Source organism: Triticum aestivum, chromosome 1A, assembly GCF_018294505.1.
Source record: "Triticum aestivum cultivar Chinese Spring chromosome 1A, IWGSC CS RefSeq v2.1, whole genome shotgun sequence".
NCBI lineage: Eukaryota > Viridiplantae > Streptophyta > Magnoliopsida > Poales > Poaceae > Triticum > Triticum aestivum.
The window spans coordinates 586,219,895-586,247,350 of record NC_057794.1 but is presented as its reverse complement, the minus strand read 5'-3'; the positions used below and the strand labels follow the sequence as shown (position 1 = coordinate 586,247,350).

Below are 27,456 nucleotides of genomic sequence, written 5' to 3'. Positions count from 1 at the left end.
TGGTGTGTCCGAACATCATAACCGTACTTTATTGGATATAGTGCAATCTATGATGTCTCTTACTGATCTACCACTATCAATTTGGGGTTATGCATTAGAGACAGCTGCATTCACGTTAAAAGGGCACCATCTAAATCTGTTGAGGCGACACCGTATGAACTGTGCTTTGGTAAGAAACCAAAGTTGTCGTTTCTTAAAGTTTGGGGTTGCAATGCTTATGTGAAAAAGTTTCATCCTGATAAGCTCAAACCCAAATCGGAAAAGTGTGTCTTCGTAGGATACCCAAAAAGTTACTGTTGGGTACACCTTCTATCACAGATCCAAAGGCAAGACATTCGTTGCTAAGAATGGATCCTCTCTAGAGAAGGAGGTTCTCTCGAAAGAAGTCAGTGGGAGGAAAGTAGAACTTCATAAGGTAATTGTACCTTCTCCCTTATTGGAAAGTAGTTCATCACAGAAATCTGTTCCTGTGACTACTACACCAATTAGTGAGGAAGCTAATGATGATGATCATGTAACTTCAGATCAAGTTACTACCGAATCTCGTAGGTAAACCAGAGTGAGATCCGCACCAGAGTGGTACGGTAATCCTGTTCTGGAGGTCATGCTACTTGACCATGACAAACCTACGAACTATGAAGAAGCGATGGTGAGCCCAGATTCCGCAAAATGGCTTGAGGCCATGAAATCTGAGATGGGATCCATGTATGAGAACAAAGTATGGACTTTGGTTGACTTGCCCGATGATCGGCAAGCAATTGAGAATAAATGGATCTTCAAGAGGAAGACGGACACTGATAGTAGTGTTACTATCTACAAAGCTAGAATTGTCGCAAAAGGTTTTCCACAAGTTCAAGGTGTTGACTACGATGAGAGTTTCTCACTCGTATCTATGCTTAAGTCTGTCCGAATCATGTTAGCAATTGCCGCATTTTATGAAATCTGGCAAATGGATAAACAAAACTGCATTCCTTAATAGATTTATTAAAGAAGAGTTGTATATGATACAACCAGAAGGTTTTGTCAATCCTAAAGGTGCTAACAGAATATGCAAGCTCCAGCGATCCATCTATGGACTGGTGCAAGCATCTCGGAGTTGGAATATACGCTTTGATAAGTTGATCAAAGCATATAGTTTTATACAGACTTGCGATGAAGCCTGTATTTACAAGAAAATGAGTGGGAGCACTACAACATTTCTGATAAGTATATGTGAATGACATATTGTTGATCAGAAATAATGTAGAATTATTCTGCAAAGCATAAAGGAGTGTTTGAAAGGAATTTTCCAAAGAAAGAGCTCGGTGAAGCTGCTGACATATTGAACATCAAGATCTATAGAGATAGATCAAGATGCTTGATAAGTTTTTTTTCAATGAGTACATACCTTGACAAGATTTTGAAGTAGTTCAAAATATAACAATCAAAGAAAGAGTTCTTGTCTGTGTTACAAGGTGTGAAATTGAGTAAGACTCAAAACCCGACCACGACAGAAGATAGAAAGAGAATGAAAGTAATTCCCTATGCCTCAGCCATAGGTTCTATGAAGTATGCCATGCTATGTACCAGATCTATTGTATACCCTACACTAATTTTGGCAAGGTAGTACAATAGTGATCTAGGAGTAGATCACTGGACAGCGGTCAAAATTATCCTTAGTGGAATAAGGATATGTTTCTCGATTATGGAGGTGACAAAAAGGTTCATCGTAAAGGGTTACGTCGATGCAAGTTTTGACACTAATCCAGATGACTCTAAGTCTCAATCTGGATACATATTGAAAGTGGGAGCAATTAGCTAGAGTAGCTCTGTGCAGAGCATTGTTGACATAGAAATTTGCAAAATACATACGGATCTGAATGTGACTGACCCGTTGACTAAACTTCTCTCACAAGCAAAACATGATCACACCTTAGTACTCTTTGGGTTTTAATCGCATACCGATGTGAACTAGATTACTGAATCTAGTAAACCCTTTGGGTGTTGGTCACATGAAGATGTGAACTAATCACATAAAGATGTGAACTATTAGTGTTAAATCACATGGTGATGTGAACTAGATTATTGACTCTAGTGCAAGTGGGAGACTGAAGGAAATATGCCCTAGAGGCAATAATAAAGTTATTATTTATTTCCTTATATCATGATAAATGTTTATTATTCATGCTAGAATTGTATTAACCGGAAACATAATACATGTGTGAATACATAGACAAACAGAGTGTCACTAGTATGCCTCTACTTGACTAGCTCGTTAATCAAAGATGGTTATGTTTCCTAACCATGGACAAAGAGTTGTTATTTGATTAACGGGATCACATCATTAGGTGAATGATCTGATTGACATGACCCATTCCATTAGCTTAGCACCCGATCGTTTAGTATGTTGCTATTGCTTTCTTTATGACTTATACATGTTCCTATGACTATGAGATTATGCAACTCCCGTTTGCCGGAGGAACACTTTGTGTGCTACCAAATGTCACAACGTAATTGGGTGATTATAAAGGTGCTCTACAGGTGTCTCCAAAGGTACATGTTGGGTTGGCGTATTTCGAGATTAGGATTTGTCACTCCGATTGTCGGAGCTGGGCCCTCTCGGTAATGCACATCACATAAAGCCTTGCAAGCATTGCAACTAATGAGTTAGTTGTGAGATGATGTATTACGGAACGAGTAAAGAGACTTGCCGATAACGAGATTGAACTAGGTATTGAGATACCGACGATCGAATCTCGGGCAAGTAACATACCGATGACAAAGGGAACAACGTATGTTGTTATGCGGTCTGACCGATAAAGATCTTCGTAGAATATGTAGGAGCCAATATGAGCATCCAGGTTCCGCTATTAGTTATTGACCGGAGACATGTCTCGGTCATGTCTACATTGTTCTCGAACCGTAGGGTCCGCACGCTTAAGGTTTCGATGACAGTTATATTATGAGTTTATGAGTTTTGATGTACCGAAGGAGTTCGGAGTCCCGGATGAGATCGGGGACATGACGAGGAGTCTCGAAATGGTCGAGACGTAAAGATCGATATATTGGACGACTATATTCGGACATCGGAAAGGTTCCGAGTGATTCGGGTATTTTTCGGAGTACCGGAGAGTTACGGGAATTCGCCGGGGAGTATATGGGCCTTATTGGGCCATACGGGAATAGAGGAGAGAGTCCAAAAGGAAGGAGGCCTGCGCCCCCCCTTCTGGTCCGAATTGGACAAGGGGCGCAGCCCCCTTTTCCTTTTTCCTCTCCCCCTCTTTCCCCTTCTCCTACTCCAACAAGGAAGGAAGGAGTCCTACTCCCAGTGGGAGTAGGATTCCCCTTGGCGCGCCCCCTTCTAGGCCGGCCGCCCCCTCCCCCTTGCTCCTTTATATACGGGGGCAGGGGGGCACCTCTATACACACAAGTTGATCTTCGTGATCGTTCCTTAGTCGTGTGCGGTGCCCCCCTCCACCATATTTCACCTCGGTCATATTATAGCGGTGCTTAGGCGAAGTCCTGCGACGGTAGAACATCAAAATCGTCACCACGCCGTTGTGCTGACGGAACTCCTCCCCGACGCTTTGCTGGATCGGAGCCCGGGGATCGTCATTGATATGAACTTGTGCCAAGAACTCGGAGGTGCCGGAGTAACGGTGCTTGGATCGGTCGGATCGTGAAGACGTACGACTACATCAACCCCGTTGTCACAACGCTTCCGTTGTCGATCTACAAGGGTACGTAGATCACACTCTCCCCTCTCGTTGCTATGCATCACCATGATCTTGCGTGTGCGTAGGAAAAATTTTGAAATTACTACGTTCCCCAACACATAGATCAAGCCTTGATCATTAAAAATATTTTGTCGGGCTATGAGGTGGGAACTGGTCAGCTTCTGAGCCCCGATAAGTGTTCGATCAAGTTTGGCAAAAAATGTAGTACGGAGGATCAGGTGGCCACTATGGTCATTCTTAATATCACTGCAGAAGGGTTTGACGATAAGTACCTTGGCTTACCGGTATCTGAGGGTAGAATGAAGGTTGGTAAGTTCCAATCAACAAAAGACAAGGCATTAAAAAGAGCTTCAAACTGTATTGAAAAATATGTCTCCAGTGGTATAAAAGGAAATCAAATAAAGGCAGTTTTGCAAGCGCTCCCAGTGTACGCCATGGGTATTTTTAAATTTCCGGCTTCATTATGTGATGAGTTATCTTAGATTATAAGAAACTTCTGGTGGGGGGACGAAGATGACAGAAGGAAAACTCATTGGCTAGCATGGGATAAACTCACAAAATCTAAAAGAGAGGGAGGCATGGGTTTCCGAGATCTTAGATTGTTTAATCAAGCTCTCTTGGCTAAACGGGCTTGGAGGTTGCTAGTGAATCCAGAATCTTTATGTGCTAAGGTTTTGAAGGTGAAATATTATCCTAATGGTCACATAATGGATACTGCTTTCCCGCAGGCTACCTCCATGAATTGGCAAGGCATTGTGCACGGATTGGATCTGCTAAAAAAAGAGTGGTCGATGGAAAAAATGTTAATATCTGGAGAGATAATTGGCTACCTAGAAATTCTGGCCTTAGAGTTTTAGTCAAAAAGAACCGCACTAGACTGAAATGGGTCTCTGAATTATTCATAAGCGGAACAAGAAGATGGGATGAAAATTTAATCAGGCACCTGTTCTATAACCATGATGCTGAGGAGATCCTAAGTTTACGTATTGGGACTATAGGTGAGGGAGATCTAATTGCTTGGCACTATGAGAAAAATGGCATGTTCTCGGTTAAAAGTGCGTATAGACTGGCTTTAAACTTTCAGGATGGCAAGGGCGAGACAGGATCGTCTATTTATGCGGCTGACAAGGGAAGAAGTGTGTGGGATGTTATTTGGAAAGCCAAAGTCCCACCAAATATAAGAGTTTTTGCCTGGCGAGCTGCGTCTAACAGTTTGGTGACCCAGGTAAACAGAGTTATTCATCACCAAACGGTGTTAGGTATGTGCACTATATACGGGATGGAGGATGAAAGTACTTTCCATGCCCTTGTGTCTTGTCCAAAGGTGCATGCGTTCCGTTTCGCTATGAGAGAAGAGTGGAATATTCCTGCCGAGGAGCTTTTCAGATTTACGGGGCCGGACTGGATGTTTATTCTGCTTGATCAATTGGGGTTGCCAGAACGTGATCAAGTTTTATTCATGCTTTGGAGAGCTTGGCATCTCAGAAATGATATGATCTTCCGGAAGGGGAAAGAATCCTTACGTGCTTCTGTCACTTTTGTGGGAAATTACTGGAAATCCTTCACAAATGTCAAAAACTGTGCGCAAGTTGACTTAAGTATCAAAGGTAAGCGGGTGATTGATAATGGGAGGTACATCACACCAATCGCGAAGGTTCATCGTAATTGGGAGCCACCGGACCAAGGGTATACTAAGATAAACGTTGATGCTAGTTTTGTGGAGAGCATGAGATCTGCCAGCATTGGGATAATTGCCAGGAATCACCTTGGCGAAGTCCTGGTTTCCTCGTGGGATTTTATCAGGTTGTACACTTGTGTGGATGAAGCAGAATTTCGTGCGGCGCTCGCTGGGTTATATATTGGTATTACATTCCAAAGTCCTGTTGTTATTTTGAAGACTGACAACGCGGTTGTTGCTTTTTCTACAAAAGATTCTTTTGACAGGTTTCCTCATGGGATTCTTTTAAACATCCCCGTAGAGTCGTAAGGGGCGTCAACCATCGGGCAAGGGTGGTGAGCGATCTCATATCAAATATCATATCTCGCAGCGAGGGCATGAAGCTGAGTCGACGATGGTCTTTCGGTGGAGGTTGGCTAGGACTAGAAAAGGTAGCCTAGAAGATCTAGTAAGCATCTCGTGTTTGATGCTTGAATCCTTGCATTGTGGAGTAGTTCGTAGGCAGAATTCTTTCAGAAATAGATACAAAAAACTCTGTTTCTAATTGTGAGTAAACTGCAAAAACCTCTTAAAAGTAGTTGGTAGGTAGAAGGATCAACGTGGATGCATGTGTTGGATTCCCTCTGTATTTCTTAGTTGATGAGTTAGATGCTTGGTTTTCTGCTCCAGTGATGGAGTCATAAGTTGAGCTTCGTACAACTGAAGACTGTCCAACTGTATTTTTCCAGTGGGCAAAGAACTGAATCAGTTTACGCGTATGTATGCAGAAGAGGGCGAGAGCATCCGATGCTATGGCCTCTGGCCTCTGAGTTGGTGCTGCTATCACGCCTACAAGTTTATGTCAAGCTCTTGTGCTACAAGTTTAAGTCTGCAAGATGATGATGGAGAACTTGTTTTGCCTCCTTGAGAGACCAGAGTAAAGCTCACAAGCGATTTTCAAGCAGAGCATAAATCAAGCAGACTGCAAGATGATGATGCAAACAGGAGGGGAGCATATCATGAGAATATGTAACGCAATGCGGAAACAATGCCACCAGGGCCTCTTTGTCTACGCATACCAGTTTGGATTACAAACACCACCAGAAAATTCCTAAAGTTTATAAGAGAGAAATCATTTGCAGCAAGTATGTATGCATAAGAACGAGTATGGACGACAACCGATGAGGGCAACAATTCCTACAGGAGTATATATATGCATCAAGTATTCATCAGTCTGATCAAGAGCCCCCTGAGGCTGAGGCTAACGACATCGCAGATCATGGAGTTCTCGCCGTGCTTGCTTCGAGTAATCATTACAAGGATGGTAAGTATGTAAGGTGACTTGCATCATGCTCTGGTATGTCTCAAGCCTAGTGTCATCACTGCACAAAAGGGGCATATCACCAGGGTTAGTTGCTTACCCCTAAACAGACATACTACATACACTACACTTTCTCTGCACAAGTAGAAGAGGCACAAACTTACCTTGAGTTTTGGCCGTTTGCTGGACGGTTCGACGGCCTCGCCGCTGCTGATGGTACCTCCCTGCCCGCCTGGTCCAGCATTGGACTTATCGGCTGATTCTACACGCAGAACAGCAGAGACAAATACACGAGTGTGATCCATCATGCAATCAAGGAGTCACACCTAAAGAGAGGAGAATGTGGTTGCTCACCCCCTCCGGTCCCTTTTCCATTTTCGCACCCTTGGCAACTGCATTCTAAGGTGCACCTGGCCCCGCGCTTCAGGAAAAGACGAATTTCAGTCAAGATCAGAGAAGCAACAATAGCATGTCTAGTTTCTTAATAGACAAGAATGCAGAACAAGGAAGGACCGTGCATGTAGAGCGCATACCTCCCGGCAACCACAGGTCATGATTTTGCATTTGTTGGATTTGCACGTGCACCCCTTGCCACCCTCATAGGCCTGGAATAAGCGCAACACATTTCTTTCAGGTTCTTGGCAGAGGCCAGAGCAGAATGGTGTTCATGAATGTAGTGTGCTCTAAGAAAGAAGCATATCTTACCAGGTCATACGGATTGTTCTCGCAGCCCTTGCACTTGCATCGCCCATGCATGCAATGCACACCAGCCTTGAAACAACCGCACTTTCTGCACGCAGCATATCAACAAGCAACAGTTAGACAGCAGCACTACCAATCAACTACTACTCCCTTCGAGTTGATTGCATGGATCTGGTTCATATAATTCAACCAGTGTGTCTGTGCGTACAAGTTCAGGCATTTGGTGCTCAAGTTCTGCCATTTGGAGCTGCCACAGCTGCACCTCTTCCGTGCACTATCTACAGCAGCTGACATGACGAGGTATCTCTGCAATGTGATGCACAATTTTTAAGTATGTAGTATCAAACAGATAATACTTGATTGGGAGATAAATCGATTCAGGCATTCGATCAGCTGTAGGTTTTTTTTTGCCCGAAAAACAAAACTAGTACAAATGATAAGTGAAGAAAAAGAACTGTTTCTGTTCAGCTACACAATTTGTGAAGGAGACACCAACTTGCCAACAATTCGTCATTGCAAAGGAGAACAAGTAACTCAAACAATTAACTAGAACTAATTCTGGACGACACATACCATCGACATTCAGGTTCAGCTTTCATCATCACAAAGCAGCAAAGCATCGAAAGCACATCAAGAATCTTTCTTGGAAACGAATAAAATAGGAAGTACTAGTATATACTCCATGCAGTAAGTTAATTCCAACATAACATCCCACAGCACAGCTCATCTTACAGCAGTCTGCATACAAGTTGGGCTAGGAAACTCACTCAAAACAAGTCAGGTGAAATTGCATGCCATTCAGTAAGAAGATCACCAGAGCTCAAACAATCAGCTGCAATATCTACTCATAATACAGTAACGGACAAAATAGTCGTGGCACCATTAGCAAGCATTCACGAACCACACCAGCAACTAACTCAAGTAAACTATATATTATAGCAGATGAACCAACTAATACTTGACTAATTAACTTTGTGGAAGCAACTGAATATTGACACTCAGCAAGGGGAGAGATAAATATAATGGGTTCGGCAACCAATTTTGCTCAGAGACTAAGAAAATCAGAAGGATTTTTTTCTGAGAATCCGCTAAAATAACAGTTGGTAGGATTTTTTTGCTGAGAATACAGTAACAAACAAAAGAGTTGGTGGCACCATTAACAATCATTCATGAATTACACAAATAACTAAGAACCCAAGTAAACTATATATTATAGCAGATGGATCTCAACATCAGCAGATGCAATAAATACATATGGTTTAGAGCAGGAACCAAGAAATTTAATAAAATGAAATAGTTCATTAATTATGCATCCAAGTGCGCCATGCCCATAGAATTTACAGACTATACTCAACAATGAACTAGAACTAATCCGGGAGAACACAGCGCCCACAATCTTGTCTAGGCAGCAAATACATGCATCCACCTACACGGTTGGCATATGAAATAGGCCAGCATTTTACACCATAGGTTGTATTCTGCATTCAACGCAATGCAAGACGAATGTCAATCAAAAGAAGATGAATGCTTGCCTGGAGAATCAGAGCTATTAACTTTGTGAAAGCATCTGTATCCTACAAAACACCCAGTACTTAACACTCAGCCAAGATTGATAGATACATAATGGGTTCAGCAACCAATTTTGCTCAGAAACTAACAAAATCAGAAGGATTTTTTGCTCAGAATACCTAACAAACAATACAGTAGGTGGCACCCTTAGCAAGCATTCATGAATCATACCAGTAACTTAGAACGTGAGTAAACTAGCAAATGAATCTCAACATCAGCAGGTGACTCAGGTACAAATGCAACCGAATGCAGGAAATACATAGTCTATCATCATAAAGGAACATCACAAAACACAGCTCACCCTACAGCAATGTGCACACAAATTGGGTTAAGCAACACACTAAAAACAAGTCAAGTGAAATAACATGCCTCTCAGTAAGATCACCAGAGCGCAAGCAATCACTTGCAATATCTGCTTGGAATAAAGTCACAAACAAAACAGTCGTGGCGCCATCGGCAAGCATTCATGAATCGCAACAATAAGTAAGAATGCAAGCAATATAAATACTCAACAATGAAGTAGAACTAATTCGGGAGAACACGCGCTCAATCTTGTCTAGGCAGAAAATACATGTATCCACCTACACACTTGGCATATGTAATAAGCCAGCATTTTACACCGTAGGTTGCATACTGCATTTGACGCAATGCAAGATGAATGTCAATCAAAAGATGATGAATGCTTGCCTGGAGAATTGAAACTAATTAACTTTGTGAAAGCATCTGTATCCTAGAAAACACCTAGTACTTAACCTCAGCAAGGGTTGAGAGATATAATTGGTTCAGCAACCAATTTCTCAGAAACTATGATAATCTTAAAGATTTTTTGCTCAGAATACGCTAACAAACAAAACAGTTGGTGGCACCATTAGCAAGCAACCATGAATTATACCAATAACTAAGAACCCAAGTAAACTATATATTATAGCAGATGAATCTCAACATCAGCAGGTCACTTAATTAAAAATGCATCCGAATGCAGGAAAGACAGAGTCTATCATTGTAAAGGAACATCACACGGCACAGCTCATCTTACAGCAATGTGCACACAAATTGGGCTAAGCAACGCACTAAGAACAAGTCAAGTAAAATTGCATGCCACTGGGTAAATAGATCACCACAGCACCAAGTAATCAGTTGCAATATCTGCACGGAATACACTAACAAGTAACAAACCAACACAGCCATGGCGGCTCTCCTGATCCATCCAATATCTGCTCGAAAATTCAGAATACACTAGCAACTAGCTAAGAACTCAAGTAATATGCCTAATAACTAAGAACAGAACATCCGGTAGCCCAGGACGCGAATCCCGATCCCAAATCCCGGCCAAAATTAGCAGAAACGATATGTCGGACAAGAGGACTTAGCAGAAACATTCCCTGCCAAAAACAGTTCACCGCACAACCTTCCCTGCCAAAATCCCCATCCCAAATGCGAACGTCCGCCGCGGAGCGTACGACACCGGGCCGGAAGCGCGGGCCCTCCGTCGGCCGATTAACTGCTGACTACGAGCAGGGGACTGCGCTGCTGCGGGGGTCGGAGAGGGGGAGGGAGGTGGGGGCGCGCGCTTCTCACCTGCACCTGCGGGCGTGCGGAAGCGGGAGGAGCGTCGGATTCTGCGGCGAGGGAGTCGCCGAGCTCGCGGAGAGGAGGAGGCGGTGCCTGCGGCTGCGACGAACAACGGAACGGGGGGAATGCTCGTCAGCTCAACGGAACAAAACCCTAGGCGGAGGAGGCGGAGGGGGAGGGGAGCGGCGAGAGGAGGCCGGCGGCTCACCTGCGGGCGGAGACGCGACCGATGCCGACGCCGACGCCGGCAGCGGGAAGGAAGCGAAGCGAAGCGAAGCAAAGCAGCACCGCCTCCTCCGCGGCTCCGCCTCGGCTATAAGCCAAACGAAACCAAAGGAGGAGCCTCGTTGGTTGGGCTGGGCTGGGCTCGGATCCCCGACAGCAAACTAAAAAGGCCCCAAGACTGGCTCTTCCTTATATCTCTCAAAAAAATTACCCTAAAAAGTGTCTTAAAATTTTATTCCAAATCCTAAATTTGTCAAATTTTTAATGTGAACTATTAGTTTAGAGTGAATTAAAAATTATTTAGAATTTCTATGATTGATTCATCTTAGCTAGTGGTGACTAGGAGTTGATTGAATTGATTGATACCGTGGCTCAAAATAATTCTGGCGACTAGGAATTGATTGAATTTATTGATATTGTGGCTCAAAGTAATTCTGGTGACTAGGAGTTGATTGAATTGATTCATCTTAGCTGGTGGTGAAATTCCGGCGAGCTACTCCACCCTGAGCCCGACCTCACCACCATTATGTCCCCCTCTCATTAGCGCATTGTCTGGATACCAGGCGCACGTCCGGAGATGCCCCGGAATATGTCCACGACGACACCCGAGTCGCATCGTCATCATGCCATTGATTCCGGCAAGGTAAATGCCAATTTGACCTTGTCGTCGTGACCCTCGTGTTCGTCACGACCGACCATACACCCTGACCAAATTGCCTGTCCAGGAGTGCTCGAAATCGAGCTGGACGACCACACCCGAAGCTTGCTGACGAGCACGCAACTCGGGCGAGCCCTAGCCATCGCCTCATCGTGGACCCCCGAGCTCGCCAAAGGTTCGACTTCCAGTTGGGATAGAATTCTTTGCTAAACGCTAGAAAAAACTTCTCGTCTTAGCAGGAATGTTGGCCCTCCACAACTTGATCCATTGATTCTGAGAACCTCTATCCGAATGACTTGACCGGTTCTCTAACCAATCTTCCCTCCAACGCTTCGTATCCAAATAGTTGTTGGCCGACTTCATCGAGAAGTTACCCGACTATTCATACCAACAGTCTTTTGTTGCAATCATCCTCATAGGTATATTGAGTATGGTTTGTGCATTCATAGGACAGATATGTTCATTGATGACAACACCATTCGATTGCCTTGACGGACCATCAATCAACACCGAAACAACTGTTGGTGATTAGTAGAAACCGGTTATAAAGACCACATCATATTATCGTATGGTAGCCAGTTATGATTCCAGATATTTGCTGACTCTCCATCATCAATTCTCTTAACTAATCCATGTTTAAATACTGACATCCCTGCATGAATAGCGCAACACGCTTGCCGAGGGTGGTTGCCAAGCTCTAAATCAAGAATATCTACAAAGGGGTAACAAAAAACTTTCAATACCTTCGCACCAAGTGACGTAGGCTCTTGTAGAATTTTCCATCCATGCTTCGTCAACATGGCCAAGCTAAAAAGCTCGGTATTACAAAAACCCCAACCGCCTATATACTTTGGCATTGTCACATCCTCCCATGAGACCCACACAGTTTTCCGCAATGCCATCCTTAAATCCCCAATAATTTTTCATGAGTGTGGTGTTAATATGATTACATAAAACTCTTGGCATTATAAAGCATAACATGGAGTACGTGAGGATTTGTTGCACTACCGACTTGATCCAAATTTATTTTCCCAATGATGGCATAGACTTATCAATCCACCCTTGCGGCTTCGCCCATATTTAGTCCTTGAGGTATTGAAAAGATTCATTGTTGCACCTCCCCACATCAGACAGTAAACCAACATACGATTCAACTGTATTGTAGGCGATTTGGCTATGTAGAAATTGTTAGGTTTTTTAGGAGGGTTATTTTCTGTTGTACGCACTCGCTTCATACGTGGTCTACGCTATACCGAACGCAATGTCATCCATAGTTCAAGTCGGTATGTATGTGGTTGGAGCGGGTGGCCAGGGAGGTTTTACCCAACATGGTTGGTAGCATAATCTCCGGATCGGTCCACGACTTCATTCGACATAGGCATAGTGTCGGTCCTATATGACTCTACTATTGTCGATATTTCAGCCTTTTACCGTCTCTTAGTTTGTTCTGGGTGTTGATCATCAACGTTTTGCATCCGCCTGATGCTACATTTTGAGTTACTAAAAACGCCCTTTATTGAAAAATCAAAGGGCATCCTATACAAATGAAGGCATAATGCATATACACAGACTCCTCATCATATATGATAATCAAGGAAAAAAAATCGAGGAGTCGTCTGGCTATGGATTACAGGCCCAGTTTTTTAGCCCAGAATTGACGCATGGCCCAAGATGCCTCATCAAAGAGTATCCTATTCCTATCCACTGCCCGACCAGTTCCTCCACTCCCCTCCGGCTCAAGCCACCGCCGCCGCCGCCGGCGACTTCCTCTAGCCTGCTTGCTCTCCGCGAAATCCATGGCTGCGGCCGCGCATTGTGCCAGGTATACTTTTTTTGATCGAAAGGGGTTTCCCCCCGCTCCATTTTATAAAAACGAAGCAAAGCGAGTCCCTACACTTTCTCCTTGTTTCTCTCTCTCTCTCTCTCTCTCTCTCTCTCTCTCTCTCTCTCTCTCTCTCTCTCTCTCTTTCTCTCTCTTCTACACTGCTCACTTCGGATGCTGAGGCTCCGTTCCATTTACTTCGTTGCCGCCTAGTACTGTACTTATAGTAGCTCGCCTTCCCCACTGCCCTTGTAAATGAATACCTTGACATCAGTTCATCTTCCTACTGTAAGTAACTCGGCTGTCGTGTCAGAGTCCTGCTGAATTTCTTCAGTGAACAACGAACCTGAACGCTCACCGCACCAAATTGTGCATACGTACAGGTGCTGCCTAGTTAGTTCCCCTTCTTCACCGCATTTGTGATTTTGTAAATGAATACATTGACATCGGCTCAGCCTCCTACTGTAACTCGACGAGGCTGTCGTTTTCTACTGAATTTTTTCAGTGAACAAATAGCCTGAATGCTTACTGAACCAAATGGCACATACAGGGCGACCATGCGTTCCACGGCCTTCCAGTGCGCTGCTGCTACCGGGTACCGAACAGTCAAGCTTGCGCGCTGCAAGCGCTGCGTGTCGTCGGAGCAGAAAGGAATTCGGCGCCTTGATGGGTCAATACAGCATCGAGGGCTTGTTTCGCCCCGGCCATCCTTCAGAACACTGGCTTGCACAGGACAACCGTCCGACGACATGGATGAACGATGGGCCCATATTTGTTCTTCTGCACTTTCAGCCAAGCAGGGCGATATGATGGGGCAAGTGCAAGACGATTGTCCACCATCAAATGTGGAGTTAGGCAGTGCCTATCCCGGTGGTTTGTCAGAGAAGGAAATCGAAAGAAGACGAAAGATTAGTGCTGCAAACAAGGGGAAGGCTCCCTGGACCAAAGGAAGGAAATTAACCCAAGGTATGTCGGCCACGCTCTTGACAAGATTTTTTTACCTCAGCAAAACAGTTGTGCATGACAATGTGGTACACAAGCAGTATATGCCATGACAGTACAATCTGGAGGAGTAATACATTATCTCTTGTGTTGTAGAGCACAGGCAGCGCATCAAGCAGGGCACTATCGAGGCTCTGAGAGATCCCAAGGTGATGTCATGTAAGACACCGTTTTTTGCATCTGGCAAAGAATAAACTGCTCTTGTTATGGTCTGTGAACTCTCTGAAAATTCAATCCAGTTGCTCTCCTTTTTCCTTTTGTTATCCCAGGTTAAGAAGAAAATGCTAGGACACCGTCAGTTGCATAGGTAAATCGTAAATACATGTTTCTGTTATTTTAAGGTGTATAGATAAATAGCTGGTATGTAGCTCTGAAATTCTGTTTGGTCGTATTTCAGACAATCGAGCAAAGACAAAATAAGCGCCGCGCTGAGAAAGGTATGGGAGAGGAGAATGATTTCTGTCAGGTCAAGACAGATGATCCTTCGTATATGGTCAGAGAGTATCGCTGAGGCAGCGAAAGAAGGTGACCACGGGCAAGATAAGCTGGACTGGGACAGCTATGACAAGATACAGTCTGAGATGATGTCTGTGTTCCTTTGGAACAAAGAGAAAGAACGGGTAACCAAGAAGCTTAAAAGGGTGGTGACAAAAATTGTTGCCAAGAAGCTTCAAGCAGCAGCGAAAATGGAGCTACTGACTAAAAGAACAAAGAAGGCGAAACCTGAGAAGCTGGTGCTGCAAAAGTCAGATGCTCAGCCGAGACGGGTGTTGGCATCCACAAGACCGAAGCTTAAAGAGAGGCTGACCAAGGTAGTGGACATTTCCTATATTTGTCTGCATTGCGTCCTAATACGTTTTTCTGACATTTATGTCCTAATACTATTCTCACCCTCTGTTTACAGTGATGGTTAGTTACATAATCTGAAGCTATTTTTGTTTTGATCTGGAACAGGTTCACCATTTTCTTAACTATTTAGATCAGTTCTGTTTTATGAGAATGTGATAAGTACAGACATTTACGTCCTAATACTTTTGTGATCGAGCCTATATAGACATTTACGGAGTACATCCTAATACATTTCTGATTGATCCTAAAGCTTTTAGGCTTGTTACTTTTTGCTTGCAGTACTCCCCGCTTACAGAGATGGTTGGTGACATAATCTGAATTCCTTTGTCTGAAAAAAGGTCCATCAGTTACTGCCATAATTATTTAAATCATTTTTGTTTTATTAGAATGCCCCAAAAATCTAGACTCATTCACCCTTTGGTCTTACTCCTTGCACCCATTGAAACATGCTGCTGCACGCTACACGGTTTTTTTCATCTTCATCTTGTCCTGACACTAACTCCAAGCTCTTACTTTTCATGATCTAAGTGGCACGGTCGCAAAAAGGAGCTCGAGATCGTGATAAGCGCACGGACAAGGGGGGGTGGAGGGCTGCGTAAGCCTGCGGTCGCGAGGCGAAGAGCGGTGGAGAGGCGAGCCGAGGTGGACCTGGTGACGGAGCCTGGGGCTCCCCCTGGCCGGCTGAAGGAGCTTCACTCGCCTTGCAAGGATGGGCTCCCCTGCGGTGACACCTGAAGAACCTGCACTGTTGAGCTCAGGCAGCAGGGTAGCATTTATGCATTCATGGAGTTCTTACATTGATGTTGATGATGTCTTGCTTTAGTTGGCCTCTGTGGATGATGACCAGTCAAGTGATGGTGTCTGTAACAGGCTGTGAGCTCTTGTGTTGTGTAGGCTGGTTACATTATTTTTTTGGCCCCTCTATGAACTTGTGTGTTTTCTTTGCCATGATTTCAGCTGAGCAGACAAAAATCGCCATGCATTTTCATGCATTGACAATATATAGCCTCGCATGTAGTAGTACAAATGTACTCCTTCCGTCCCATAATGTAAGACCTTCTTTAACACGAGTGTAGTGTGAAAAAACGTCTTACATTATAAAATGAAACGGAGGGAGTACAATGTAAGATTCTCTTACAAGTTCTCTACAAAGAGAGGCAGATATTATATTTAACCAATCATTAATCATTGTCCAATTTTGGAAGGCGCTTTTCGCCTACTCTTTGATGATTCTATTATTTTTCTTCTGTTATCAAGTGAATTGAATTATTTTGCCTTTTATTTTTTGAGAGAATTGCATTTTTTTGGTTAATGACTTTTATTTTTTTTAGGATCTTTTAATTTTTTTAGTGAGGCACCGAGATTAGTATCTTTCTCTGGCCTAAAAGCCAGCCTTTTTTTATTGAGGGGTGCCTAAAAGCTAGCCGATACCTACTTTTCAGCGAAGGGCTCGATGGTTCTCCTCAGCCCGGCCCAGGCCCAACATAACGCAGGCCGAAATCCCAAGCAGCCCCCGCAGTTCGTCTCTCCCTCCGCTCAGAGCCCTCACTCCCCCAACTCTCGCCAGGTGGCGGCGTCGGCGGCGGCGGGCGGGCGATCGGCGGGGCAGGTCCACGGCGTCCGTGCACCGGGCAGGCACGCGGGAGCTGCCGGAGCAGCTGCCGACCGATAGGCCGACCGTCTGGTGAGTGGTGAGACCCCTCCTCGCCCCGTAACCTCCCCAGATCCAGTAGCGCCAGGTCCCGTCTGGCTGGAAATAGCCGACTGAGGCGCTGGGCGTGCCATTAGCGCCGCCCAGAGGAGCAGGAGTCGACGCCGTTAGGGTTCTAGGAACCGCGGGGGTGGCTGTGGTTGTCCTTAGAACTAGCTGGCCGCCGCCGCCGTTTCTCGAGCTAGCTCCCTCCATGGATGGATTATTGCTGTTGTGGTGAGATCCCGAGCCGCCAGACTCGAGGGAGATGCAACTCCTCTTGCTTAGACGCAACTCCTCTTGGTCAGAAATCTAGGATGCACTCAAAAAAGGAACCTAGGATGCATTTGTACATGTGTGGTGTGGTCCTCCATTTCACTCATGTACACGCCACCCTCAGACTTGAATGCCAAGCGAGATGCCCGTGTTATGTGCCCAGTTCACTCACTTGGGTCGTGTAATTCAGTTCACTGCAACAAAAATTGCTGCTGCAGAGCATAACCTTGTTTTGCCCCTGTGATCCATATTTGCATATCTGATGTTGCTGCTGAAGCAGCAGCAGCATAATCTTGTCTTACCACTGTGATCCATATTTGTATGGGCGAGACTAAGATCGGATAGTGGCCTTCGCACTTCCTTTTCTGTATTTGTATGAGTGAAATGTACCACTCCTTTTCCTATACTGCATGGAAATAATGATGCCGAACATGTTGTGATGCGTACATGTCTGTCTAGGTCAAGCTGTTCTTAGGATGAGGTCCTCCAAGACTAATGGGAGCGTGCAGAAGGCAGGGAGAGTTAGCCATGCCCAGGGAGAAGGGCCGAGCTGGGTTCTTGTCGCGGGAGGAGTTCTGGTTAGCACGCTCTCGGTCAGACTTGGATGCAAGCTGAAGCAGATGTTTGATACCAAGAAGCAAAATAGTACATCCAGAGGTCTGATGCTCCCATTTGCAGTTCTAGTTCTAATTGCAGTCATATGTGCAGTCTGCTGAGTACTGACTATCTGAATTTGCAGCCAAAAGAAGACCTGGAGCTTGTGAACTACACTCCAATCTGTACCGGTTTGATGATGAAACCAATTGCTACTGCTGTGTCTCAGGTAACTTGTGCTACAGCTTAATTTATGCTTGTTGCCGAGTATTCATGAGGTTGCAGCAAACTTTGCACCCTGCAGTGTTGAGTTTTTTCAGCTGGCATTGTAAATACAGTAACACAGTTGATGTCATTAACTATCATTGCATCATTGGATTATGAGATTACAGTTATGTAATCTTCCATACCTTGAACATAATCCATGAGTACTAAGCATGAAGCAAAAAATTAATCCACAAACTGGCAGTATACTGACAAAGTGGCTATATAGCGAGTTTAGCATTGTTAAATTGCACTGTTACACCCTTGACTGGGCTAACACTGGACGCTGTCTTGCTATTTTTATTTGACTTAATAGTTGTTGCAAAAAAGGCAGAAACAATGTTAACTGTTGGTTGTTATGTGCGGGAATTGCAGATGGTGGAGTGGAAATCAAGCAAGCACCTGCAAGTTCTTTATCGAAACCTGATGAACCCTCCCTTCCTCTTGCAAAGATACCAGGGCCAGAATCAAGCAAAGAGAACAGTGGCGTCATGTGGACGTCATCGCCTGACCGGCTTGAAGATCATCGCAGACCATTGCAGTACTCAAACAGTTCTGGCTCTCCCTGTGTTTCAGAATCAGGATCTGACATTTATATCAAGAGAGAGGTCATACAGAAGTTGAGACAGCACCTCAGGAGACGTGATGAGATGATCATGGAGATGCAAGCACAGATAGCTGATCTTAAGAACTCTCTCAGCATCGAGGAGACGCAGACCGCCAATTTGCAGTCCCAGCTGGATGGTGCCAATCGAGATCTGTTCGAATCCGACAGGGAGATCCAGCAGCTAAGGAAGATCATCGCAGATCATTGTGTGGCTGAAGCACTCTCCCGCGACAAGCCCTTGCAAGCTGGAAACTGGCAACCAGATGCCGCCAATGGGCATGCTAATGGCTATGCTGATAGCAGCATCGATGACCCTGAGCTGCACTGTATTGGTATTGAGAAGAGGAACGGCGAGGCAGAGAGGGTGGAGATGCTCAAGAGAGAGGTCGGCGAGCTGAAGGAGGTCATCGAAGGGAAGGACTTCCTGCTCCAGAGCTACAAGGAGCAGAAGGTGGAGCTCTGCTCGAAGATGAGAGAGCTGCAGGAAAGGCTCTCGGCACAGGTGCCCAACATCTTGTAGGATCTACTCGTCAACCTCGCTAAGGCGCAGTTTGCAAGGGCTAATGTAGCTAGCAAATTGGTGTCGTCAAGGGATTCACAGGAAAAGATTTCGTCGCACGTGCTAGGGTCTTTGCAGAATGTTTACATTGATTTGTTTCTTTCCTCTCAGTTTCTGTCATTGGTTGCTCAGTGTCAGAAAAAGGGCTTAGTTTTTTCTTTTTCAGTTGCTAGGGCTAAGGTAGCTTTAGATTGAACTTGGATGAGTGTTGTACAGGTATTTCGGTCTTGAGGCGTGATCATGTAATGTGCCCCCTCTTTTAGCTCAGCGTGGTTTACGCCGGTGTGGCTTCGAATATGTGGATGCTTACATTTCTGAAGTTTGCTTTGCTAGACACATCTGCCATGCATGTTTAAGAGAGAGAGAGAGAGAGAGAGAGAGAGAGAGAGAGAGAGAGAGAGAGAGAGAGAGAGAGAGAGAGAGAGAGAGAGAGAGAGAGAGAGAGAGAGAGAGAGAAATGGCTTTGTTTCTCTGTGTGTTTCTGATGCCGTGTGTTTGCAAAGACAGTTCAGTTCACTCCAGAAAATTGATGGATTGAGCAGCCTATAACAAATGGGCTTCATGTGTAATGGGCACCAATGGAGCTCATCCATTCAGATTCCAAACAGGAAGCCCAGACCTTGTTATAATCTGATTAGGCTTGTGTAACTAGAGAGTACCCGTTAATGAGTGATACCTGCTTGGTGCTTTGCTTCATCACCGAAGAGTTTCTATCCTAGAATAGAATGTAGTAATGTTTCCTTCATTCCTGTGACAATCTTAACTAGTATATGCTGTTGCCCTGCGAGAGGGCACCATCTGAACCCATGGGCATATGCACCCACTTTTCATAAAATGCATTTTAAGCACGTTGTAAAATATCAAAAAAATCAAAAGAAAATATCACGCATACATGTTTGCAAATGTGTGTACGCGGCACAAAGTTTTATGAAAAGATGTCTTTTTGTTTTGCCTCCGTAAAAAAGACAAATTTCAGTGCTTCTAAATAGTGTTTCACGACATAATTTTTTGTCTTTTTTGCACAGGCCACAAAAAAAGTTATTTTTCCGTGAAACTTTATGCACGCACATAGAACATGGAGACGTACCCGTGCAATTTTTTTCCAGATATTTTTAGAATTTAGAAATGTGTTTTTCAAAGTGGGTTCATATGTACCCGGGTTCATCCATGCACTTCTCGTTGCCCTGCCTAGAAAATGTATGGCATGTGGCAGCAGCACTCGGCTGTTGTGGCTTGTGCACTGGAGCACATGACCAAAATATGGCACTTGATCACTGAATCCTCCTGTGGTGCCACTGCCAGTAGCTGCAGTTTCTAATCTTGGTGCCATTTCTGATGAGAACCAACCAAGAGGGATGGGCATGCAGAGAAGATGATGATGATGGCTAGGCAGAGCTGGACCTCACTTGCTCTCCTCTGCTGTGCTCTGCTCCAGTCCACCATCATGGGAAGAAAGAAGGCCATATTTGCTCCAGTTCTAGTGCAAGTGCATGCAGCATGCAGCCAGCTTCTTCCTCACTAGGATCAGATATGGACACATATGGTCAACTCCTAGCACTGCAGGTCTTCAACTTGATCCATGCATGGCAATATGGCATGGCACAGCATCTAGCGAAGGTCTGCATGCATTGATGCGAGAGGTTGACACTGCCTTGCAACTTGCAACTGGGCATATGCGTCCATATCTTCCTAAGGAGTAGTTCAGATCCATACTCCAGCTTAACTTGGCATAGTGGTCGCGGGAAGCTCCCGAGTTCCAAACGGGGCCTCCTCGATCGCATTGACCTGATCTGTGTCCAAATCCTGGCTCCGCCCCTGATCCCTGATTGATCGAATTGTCGCCGACGACGACAATTTTTCTTCGCTGGCCAGAAATAAATGCCCCCGTGTCATTAAGACGACGAATAGCAACAAACAGGAAGCTGGATGAGCAACATATAGGAGGAGTTTCTTCTCATGACACGGGTCTTGTTGGCCGGCGGATCGATCCGGGCCGTCGGTCGGGTGAGGGACGGCCGCGGCCCCTCGTGGAGCTGGTAGGGGGCAGTGCCCTCGCGGCCACGGCACAGGGAGCTGGATGATTGATCCGTTCGGCCGGCCAGCCAGCCATTTGTGACAGGCCGGACAGGGACGGCGGGATGGAGATGGACGCATGCCATGCCATGGCCGGCCCTCACATCACATGCATCATGCATCATGCATCATGCACCATGCATGGTGCTAGCTAGAGACACGAGAATGTGAGAGGAGAGCAAGGAAATAATGCGGGCAGCGTACATGGAGTTTGGGGTTGTGGCCGAGGGTGGGCGTGCAGTGCATGCATGCGCACTGTGCTGGAGAATCGTTTGCTTGTGCACGCGCGCAGGACATTGACCATGCTACAGTGCAGTCCATGCCCACTCTACTCCTCCTCCTCCTCCTCCTCCTCCTACCTGCAAGGCTGCAAGGCTTATGGTTACGGAGGGAGGAGAGGACCTTTGTGCCTGGTACTTGCTTGCTTGCATGCATGATTAACCTTGAGATCAATGAGCACGCTCCCAACACATGACCAGCCCCAAAAGCAACCCTATCCGTCTACCTATTTACCCTGGAATTCTATCTGAATTGAAAGTGATCTGATAATGCATGCATATACAGAATGACTTGCGCGTGCTTTTTCGACAGAGTTTTTCGCCCTAGAGTTTCTTGATGAGATATGCATTATGTTTTCTTTCATTTTCTCTCTGCCGTCCATTGCTGGTTTCTGTGTTTGCCACCGAGCATTGCACTGTCTTTCTTTCTTTCTCTTCAGAGAAGAAATCTCAAAGGAAAAGAAGAAGGCATACAGAAAAGTAGAGAGAGGGACATGTCATGTCGACCGTTCTTAGATCTGTAGGAAAAGACCAAGCCTCCAACTTTCAGTGTGCCACTTTACTACAACGCACATGTCAACAAGACAGACAAGCCAGTTGGGATTTGGAAGTAGCTACCTTGCTTGCTTGCTAGCTGCCCTGCATTTTATTCTAGTGCTTGCAAGTCATGTCACCATGATACATATATACGCTCACAACCCTGAGGGATAGGTACAGTACCACACATGACATGCTAACTGAAAAGCTAGCTGCAACTAATCTGGGAGTAATTGGCCCAAACCATATTTACTTGTTCTTTTAATTAGTCCCTGCTGATTTTTATGCGATGTCCCTATGCCCTTGTTCAGTACTTCAGTTTGGTTCCATCTGCTGGATGCAAGAGCAAGATAAATGATATATAATCTAGTTAGTGACTGAGCAAGGACTGAACCTACACATGCATGCAGGATGCAGCCTTTAATCTGATCCTGATGTGGCCAATGATCTTGCTCCGGTGTTTCATCGGATCCCCTTCCCCTGCACGGCCCTTGAGGCCCAATCATCTGACAGTGACAACAAAATTTAAACAAGAGGATAACCAGTTCACCACAGACCTAACCCTTGTTTTATGGTCTTGAGACCTAGTTGCATGGTAGATTATATTAGTTAATTATAAGAACCAATTGACCCTCCATGCATCCTGATGCACATTAATCCATCACATGATGCTGCTGGTGTCATCTGAGGTCATGCATGCATGATTATATTACAAAATATGGTTTTGCTGGCTGGTGGAGCATGCATCACAGGTTACAAAGTACAGCCAGGCCTTGAGTTGGAAGCAATGTCTATGTGTGGTTCTTCCAAGGCTGTGTGTGAAGCATCTGAGCAAGGAGGAGAATAAATAATGGTGCCATCACAGGTGGGGGTGCTGAGTGAGTGATCTGCATATGTATGTGCATTGAGTAAGGAGGACAGGTGTGCATGCACCCCCACCTGCTTTTCTCCACTCCTTTAGGGTTCAGGATTGTCCCCCAACAATCCCCCAACAACATTTATGTTGTGTTCTTCTGGGCAGGGGTGTCAAGAAAGCTCAGCACTAAGGTCAACTCCACCGCGCGACCCTAAACGGACGTCCGTTTTGTCCGAATTCTGTCCGTTTGGGTAGGGATTTGGGGCCGTGTCCCGGCCTGTCCTAGGATGCGGTGGCCGTGCGCCCAGCGCGCGGCCGAATCCTTTTGCCCCATCCTGTCCGCGTCTATTTAAAAAAAAAGCGACGTTTCAAATGCCAAGCCCCAGTTCACGACCCCAGTTCATCACGCCGGCAACAAAGCCAGCGGCCTACACGACCATCGCCGGCATCCACCAGCGGCCGGCAACACAGCCAGCCTCCAAAATGAATAGTTGTCCTCGCCGGCAACACAGCCAGCGGCCGGCAACACAGACGGCCTCCCAAATGAATGTTTTTTCGCCGGCACACTGACAGCGGCCCAGCGGGCGGGCGGCACCCATGCCAGCCTCCAAAAAGAACGGCCATGCCGATCGGACGACCTAGTTCAGGCCTTCGGCGTCGAGCATCTCCTTCTGCTTGGCCTCGAATCAGGCCCTCGTCTTGTCGCTCATCTTCGACAAGTCCACACTCATGATCGCAAGGGCCACCTCCTTCGCTTTGGTGGCGGCATTGGTGGCCTCGATGTCGAGCTGCCTCTGCCTGGCCTTGACGTTGTCGGCCTCGATGTCGAGCTGCCTTTGCCGGACGGCCTCTTCCATGTCGAGCTGCCTTTGCCAGGCCGCCTCCTCCATGTCTATCTTCCTTTTCTTGGCCGCCTCCTCCATCTCAAGCTTCTTTCTTTGAAGGTCTAGGTATTGCTTCATTTGCTCGTCCTTGCTTTGTCGCTTCTTCTCGTCCCTCACATCCTTTTGAGACATCATGCCATGCAAAGTGTCATGCAATGCCATGGACGAGGCATCACGTATGTCATCAGCCTTGGAGTTGGTCTTGCCCCTCGGCCTCTTCAACGCCTCGCCATCTCCACCTCCGGCGAACTTGGCCGTCTTCAATCCTCTCTTCCTTTGTAGTTCACGGTATTGGTCCTTGAACTTAGGGCAATTGTTGATGAGCGTCCAACAATGCGTAAGAGTGAATGGCTTGTCATTGTGCCGGGCCTTGAATGCCTCCAAAGATTGAAATGCCTACAGCACATGATCAACAAGTGAACATGCAAACATATACACGGCCGAAGTCTCATGGCCGTAGCAACGGAAAGGGCAAGAAAGAGGAGAGCATACCATGTCCCCAACGCCGAGTCCACTCACGGGCCGTGCTTCAACGCTCTCAAATGCGGTGCAATACTTGTTGCACTCTTGTTGAATGAACAACCATCTTTTTTGAATCGAGCCGATGACACGGTTGCATGTAATTTGATAGGGCTCAAACATCTTCCTTTCATGAAATGTTTTGTGGACTCTCGTCCAAAAAACAATGCCCTTTTGTTGCGCGCCGGTCCTTGGATCTTGGCTAATCTCCATCCAAGCTTGGCAAATCAACTTGTCCTCATCTTGTGTATATGAACCCATGTGAATGCTCTTCCGCTTCTTTTGTGCTTCCGCTCTTTGGGTGAGCTCGTCGATGAACAATGGCTCGCCACTAATATCAACATCATTGCCTTCATCTTCATCTTCACCTTCGACATAGATGGCATTGTCTTCATGCCACGAATCACCATGGTCGTAGTCAGCACGGTCGTCGGCCTCTTCATCAGGCACGTACTGGGCGCGGCCATCCTGACTTTGGGTCTCCTCGGGGTCGTAGGCATGGCCATGCCCACCCTGGAAGATCACGTCCTCCATGTACTGGTTGTAGAAGGGGTCGTCGATCATTGGCGTTGAGGTTGGCATTCCGTCAAACAACACGCAGGGGGGCGGCATGGTGCCCGTGAACGGTGCCCGCGCCTGCTTTCTTTGCATCTCGACGGACGGCCGCCCGCCGCTGCTGGACCCAGGCGTGACGTTGAGGTCGATGACGGTTGTGGGGCGTGGTGTGGACGGCGCGAACAAGACCACGTCCGGCGACGCTGAGAAACGGGTCTGGCCGTCGTGCCTTGGCGGAGGAAAGCCGGGCGACATGGGCGCGGCGCGCGACGTCGGCGACTGGCAGTGCATAGGCCGGGCGACCGACGAGCATGTAGTCGCCGGGCCGACGGCCGCTGCATGGAACCCCGCCGGACGGGCCATGCCAAGCATGAGGATGGCGTGCGCTTTGTTGACGAGGTCCTCCTTCTCGTCGGCAGTGGCCTTTCGCCGCGCGGCCTCCAGCTCCTCGCGCTGGGCGGCGAACTTGGCCGCGGCGGCATTGACCTTGACGGCCGCTCTCCGTTCCCTCCTCTTCGCCGAATCCGCGTCCAACTTGGCGATCTCCTCCGGCGTGCACTCCGACCGCGGCTTCCTTGGCGCCTTCTTCTTCACCTTTGCGGTCGGGTCGACGGCCAGGCCACCGGAACTCGGCGGGGCGTCGGCCATGGACGGGGGAGATAGGTGGCGGCGGGAGGGACGTGGAAGGGTTTGGGGCAAATGGCGCCAAATGGGCGTGGGGGGTTTTGGTTTCTCCCACCGACAGGCGGGCCAGGGAAGGACAAGCGCGCGCGTCCCGCCCCTCGCGCGCCGTCCGTTTCACCCCAAAACCGGCGCAAACAGACACAAAGCGGACAAAAGTCCGTTTGCGCCCGCGCGCTGGGCCGTCTCGTTTGTCCCTTTTACCCCAAACGGACGTGGGCGGACAGGATAGGGTCGCACGGTGGAGTTGGCCTAAGCTCAGCTAAGCTACTAGCTCACATGCTCCTGCACTACAGCCACTGCCCAATAACACACACTTGTTCCTTGGCTCTTGCCATGCTTGACAGCTCCTGCTGATGCTGGTGGGGTGTGTCTTCTTGGGGCTAGCTAGATTTCCATGGGCTTAGGTATACCAAAGCCACACAGCCTGGCCACCTCAATCATTTTTGTTTCTTGCTCACCTGCCCTTGATTCAAATGGGTAGGCATTAATTTCCATGTTTAGGCTGATAATGCAAAGCACTGGATTAATTCTTAATCTGCAATTAACATCCAAGTAAGCCATCATTCATCTGTACAACTCCCTCCGTCCGGAAATACTTGTCCTAGAAATGAATAAAATGTATGTATTTATAACTAAAATAAACCTAGATACAACCATTTCAAGGACAAGTATTTCCGGACGGAGGGAGTACAAGGCAAAGGGGCTCATCTTCCAGTGCCTTCATTGGTGAAAAAAGAAACCTACTTATGCATAAATATTCTCTAACCAAGAAGTCAAGAGTCAAGACTGAACCAAAGTCTAGTACACTATGTCAGTAAATAAAACTCTCTGCTCAGTAAGTTATGCAGATTAATGATGAATCTGTTCTTCACTATACAGATAAGCGCGCGCACACACACACAACGTTTGGTTAATCGCTTGCTAATTAATCGAGGAGCAGAAAGAGCCTGCGCTGGTTTTCTTAATTGCTCCAACAACAGCGCAAGGGAATTAATCTGTGGATCTCATCACCATCATCATCAGCTGCTGTGGCATGGCATGCAGATAAGTATCTCACTGGACCTGCATGCAGACCTGACCTGGCAGGCAGGGCATGCATCCCTCACATGGCCTCCTCCTCCTCTGCTAATTAAGTGTAAGCCCGGATCAAATCTAGTTGTTTAAGGGCACCAAATCTTGGGAACATGGCTACAATGCTACCTACGTACCTTGCTTTGCACCCGGTCTACTTCTAACCTCTTCTAGTTAACTAGCATTTCATTGTTTTTTCCTCTATTGGGCATTGCAAGGTTTCAGTAATTAATTGCATGCATCAGACATAGCCGGTTTGGTTAATTAGGTTTTCTGTGTGTTCATGGAGTGTGCATGCAGTGCACACACGCATGAACATGTGTTCTAGCTAGCTGGCTGAGAGTGTGATTGGGCCTGGATTAGGACCAGTCAAATCAAAATCATGAGCAAATCATTTGACAGGCTCAACATGTTAACTGGCTAGCCCACATCCACGGTTCCTAAATCCTGGTTAACAATCAACCGGCAAGCCAGAGTGTTCAACACTGTATATATACATATGTGATGGAGATGAAGTGCACTGTACACGTACAGGTGGTTGCTCTATTTTTAACAGGGGTACGTAGTCATATTCAACAGCCAATCATCTCATCTGCGCACTGCACTGCATCTGCATTATTGTCTGGGTCTGACCGCCCCATGCATCCATGCATGTGGAAGGGCAAAATTGTTTTGGTGCAACATTATTAATCCATTCATCTAGATCCCCAAATCTTCGAGCGGTTCCCCGCCAGAAAATATATTCAAGCAGTTGTTGTTTTCCTGTTGATTTGTAGATGCTGCAGGAAGACCAGTCTAGGGTGATTAATCCTGTGATGCGGATTAAGGGGCGAGGTCGCGCTGTAAGAACCGACCAAATCCAGAGAAATAGTTTTGGTTATCCTGTCTCTGCCGACGACAAAAAGATGCATGCCTG

General features: G+C 46.4%; 3 protein-coding genes across 5 annotated transcripts; 2 read left to right on the top strand and 1 right to left on the bottom strand.

Annotated features, from left to right (window-relative positions):
* Positions 1-6,356: 6,356 nt before the first annotated feature.
* LOC123070126 (protein tesmin/TSO1-like CXC 3) lies at positions 6,357-10,884 on the bottom strand. The gene is made up of 8 exons (XM_044493153.1): positions 10,746-10,884; positions 10,544-10,636; positions 7,605-7,702; positions 7,400-7,484; positions 7,228-7,299; positions 7,049-7,115; positions 6,859-6,956; positions 6,357-6,755 (listed from the first exon to the last, which is right to left on the bottom strand). The coding sequence occupies exons 3-8, from the start codon at positions 7,688-7,690 to the stop codon at positions 6,753-6,755; spliced, it is 411 nt and encodes a 136-aa protein (XP_044349088.1). The 5' UTR covers positions 7,691-7,702; positions 10,544-10,636; positions 10,746-10,884; the 3' UTR covers positions 6,357-6,752.
* A 2,210-nt stretch (positions 10,885-13,094) lies between these two features.
* LOC123070117 (uncharacterized) lies at positions 13,095-16,044 on the top strand. 2 transcript variants are annotated; one of them, XM_044493147.1, is made up of 7 exons: positions 13,095-13,242; positions 13,793-14,208; positions 14,341-14,393; positions 14,514-14,551; positions 14,642-15,056; positions 15,373-15,431; positions 15,622-16,044. In XM_044493147.1, the coding sequence occupies exons 1-6, from the start codon at positions 13,217-13,219 to the stop codon at positions 15,409-15,411; spliced, it is 987 nt and encodes a 328-aa protein (XP_044349082.1). In that variant the 5' UTR covers positions 13,095-13,216; the 3' UTR covers positions 15,412-15,431; positions 15,622-16,044. The 2 variants fall into 2 exon arrangements, with proteins under 2 accessions (XP_044349082.1, XP_044349079.1); XM_044493144.1 differs by lacking the exon at positions 15,373-15,431.
* A 505-nt stretch (positions 16,045-16,549) lies between these two features.
* Positions 16,550-19,380, top strand: LOC123070104 (uncharacterized). 2 transcript variants are annotated; one of them, XM_044493130.1, is made up of 4 exons: positions 16,550-16,777; positions 17,519-17,716; positions 17,799-17,882; positions 18,293-19,380. In XM_044493130.1, the coding sequence occupies exons 2-4, from the start codon at positions 17,536-17,538 to the stop codon at positions 19,042-19,044; spliced, it is 1,017 nt and encodes a 338-aa protein (XP_044349065.1). In that variant the 5' UTR covers positions 16,550-16,777; positions 17,519-17,535; the 3' UTR covers positions 19,045-19,380. The 2 variants fall into 2 exon arrangements, with proteins under 2 accessions (XP_044349065.1, XP_044349070.1); XM_044493135.1 differs by having other exon boundaries at positions 16,572-16,784.
* Positions 19,381-27,456: the final 8,076 nt, after the last annotated feature.